The sequence below is a fragment of the Chiloscyllium plagiosum genome, chromosome 17, assembly GCF_004010195.1.
Source record: "Chiloscyllium plagiosum isolate BGI_BamShark_2017 chromosome 17, ASM401019v2, whole genome shotgun sequence".
In the NCBI taxonomy this organism is placed as follows: Eukaryota; Metazoa; Chordata; class Chondrichthyes; order Orectolobiformes; family Hemiscylliidae; genus Chiloscyllium; species Chiloscyllium plagiosum.
This window is the reverse complement of record NC_057726.1, coordinates 29331003-29333207: the sequence shown is the minus strand read 5'-3', so window position 1 is coordinate 29333207 and position 2205 is coordinate 29331003. Positions and strand designations below refer to the sequence as shown.

Below are 2205 nucleotides of genomic sequence, written 5' to 3'. Positions count from 1 at the left end.
TAAGCCCACCACACCCCACTCGTCCTGACCCACCTGCCCTGAACTACACACTCAGCCATTTACACGATGTTTGACACACTTAAACTTTCACAATAGCCTTCAAAGTATCAGCTTGACATTTAAACCTCAGAATGGGTTTGATGATGATCTTTTCTATTGCTGCATTCGAGGATTCCTCGACATGTTCTTAATAAGAGGCCCTTGTTCAGGAAGAATTGTTTCTATTTAATCAAAAATGTATGCCCATTACTATTTTGCAAAATTATCAACGGCAATGTTAGATGAATGAATCTTTTGTTAAAAGTATGAAAAGAAGCAAAACTGCTCATTCTAAACTGTAACATTGCGATCTCTGGAAACTGAGTATTCTTGGCCATAATGTTAGCATTACTAACCTTACTAAGAGGTTTCATTATGTTTAGTTGTGTTTTGCAAAAGGAATGTCATATGGTTTTCCATTAAACAGCCACCCAAAAAGAAGAAAGGAAAAGGAGGCAAGAAAGCAAAAACGCCAACAGTGATCGATGGCCTTTCTACAGAGGAAATGTCCAAGGAGCAGGTAAATGCATCTGTTTTGTGAAAGTCAAAATTATGTATTAACAATATCTGTGGCAGATTGATCAGTATTTTCCGGGAGTTGGTTGTCCAAGCCTTGGGCATTGTTGTAGAACAGAGAAACCTAGGGGTTCAGGTACATAATTCTTTGAAGTTTTCATTACATTTAAATAGGGTGGTTAAGAAGGCATTTAGCATGTTTGTCATCATTGCTCAGATCTTTGAGTATAGGCATTATATTGAGGTTGTGTAAAAGGTAGGTGAGGCCTCTTCTGAAGTATCTAGTTCTGGTCTCCCTGATATAGGACAGGTATTATTAAGCTGTAGAGTGTTCAAAAACAGATTTACCAGGATGTTGCTGGGAATGGAGGGTTTGAGTTCTAAGGAGAGGCTGGATGGGCCGGGACTTTTTTCACTGGAGTATAAGAGGCTGTGAGATTGAGAATCTTATAGAGATTTTTAAAATAATGAGCGGTACAGATAAGGTGAACAGCAGGTTCCTTTTCCCTAGGATTGGAGATTTCAAGACAGGCAGTATATTTTTCTAAGGTGAGAGGAGAAAGATTTTAAAAAGACATGAGGGGTAATTCTTTTACACAGAGAATAGTTTGTGTGTGGAATGAACTTCCAGACGAAGTGGTGGATGCGGGTACAGTTACAACATTTAAAAGACATTTAGATAAGTATATGAGTAAGAAATGTTTGGATGAATATGAATCAAGTGCAGGCACATGAGACTAATTTAGTTTCAGACTATGATCTGCATATACTGGTTGGATCGAAAAGACTGTTTCTGCGTTGTGTGACTCTATGACTATATAATCCAAGGATGCGACTGACCAAAGAACCAGAGAGGAGATGAGAATTTTGTTTTTACAATGAGTTGTTATGATCTGATTCACCCTGCCTGAAATATTGGTGGAAGCAAATTAAAAATTGGATAAATACTGAAACGGAAAAATAAATTGGAAGCACAACAGAAAACAGCAATAATTAGATTGTTATTTTAGGACATGCTAAATAACCTATGTGATATGATTCTGTATCTGTGGAGTTTGGTGTTTCGGGGTTTCAGCTGAAAAATTATTCTTTAGGGTTTAGGTTTGCTCACTGAGCTGTAGGTTTGATATCCAGATGTTTCATTACCTGGCTAGGTAACATCATCAGTGGCGACCTCCAAGTGAAGCGAAGCTGTTGTCTCCTGCTTTCTATTTATATCTTTCTCCTGAATGGGGTTCCTGGGGTTTGTGGTGATGTCATTTCCTGTTCGTTTTCTGAGGGGTTGATAGATGGCATCTAGATCTATGTACTTGTTTATGGCGTTGTGGTTGGAGTGCCAGGCCTCTAGGAATTATCTGGCATGTCTTTGCTTGGCCTGTCCCAGGATACATGTGTTGTCCCAGTCGAAATGGTGGTTTTCTTTTTCATCCGTGTGTAGGGCTATGAGGGAGAGGGGGTCGTGTCTTTTTCTGGCTAGCTGGTGTTCATGTATCCTGGTGGCTAACTTTCTTCCTGTTTGTCCTACGTAGTGTTTGTGACAGTCCTTGCATGGAATTTTATAGATGACGTTGGTTTTGTCCATGGGTTGTAACTGGGTCTTTTAAGTTTTTAGTTTTTGTTTGAGAGTGTTGGTGGGTTTGCGTGCTACTA

At 39.3% G+C, this 2205-nt stretch overlaps 1 protein-coding gene across 1 annotated transcript in view; it reads left to right on the top strand.

Moving 5' to 3' along the window:
- The first annotated feature begins 466 nt into the window (after positions 1-466).
- The window catches only part of gas8 (growth arrest-specific 8), a 41761-nt gene continuing 40022 nt past the window's right edge, over positions 467-2205 (top strand). Inside the window, exon 1 of the mRNA XM_043706769.1 lies at positions 467-559. Within this exon, the coding sequence (XP_043562704.1) occupies positions 545-559 (15 nt within the window). The 5' untranslated portion in view covers positions 467-544. The remainder of the gene's footprint in view (positions 560-2205) is intronic.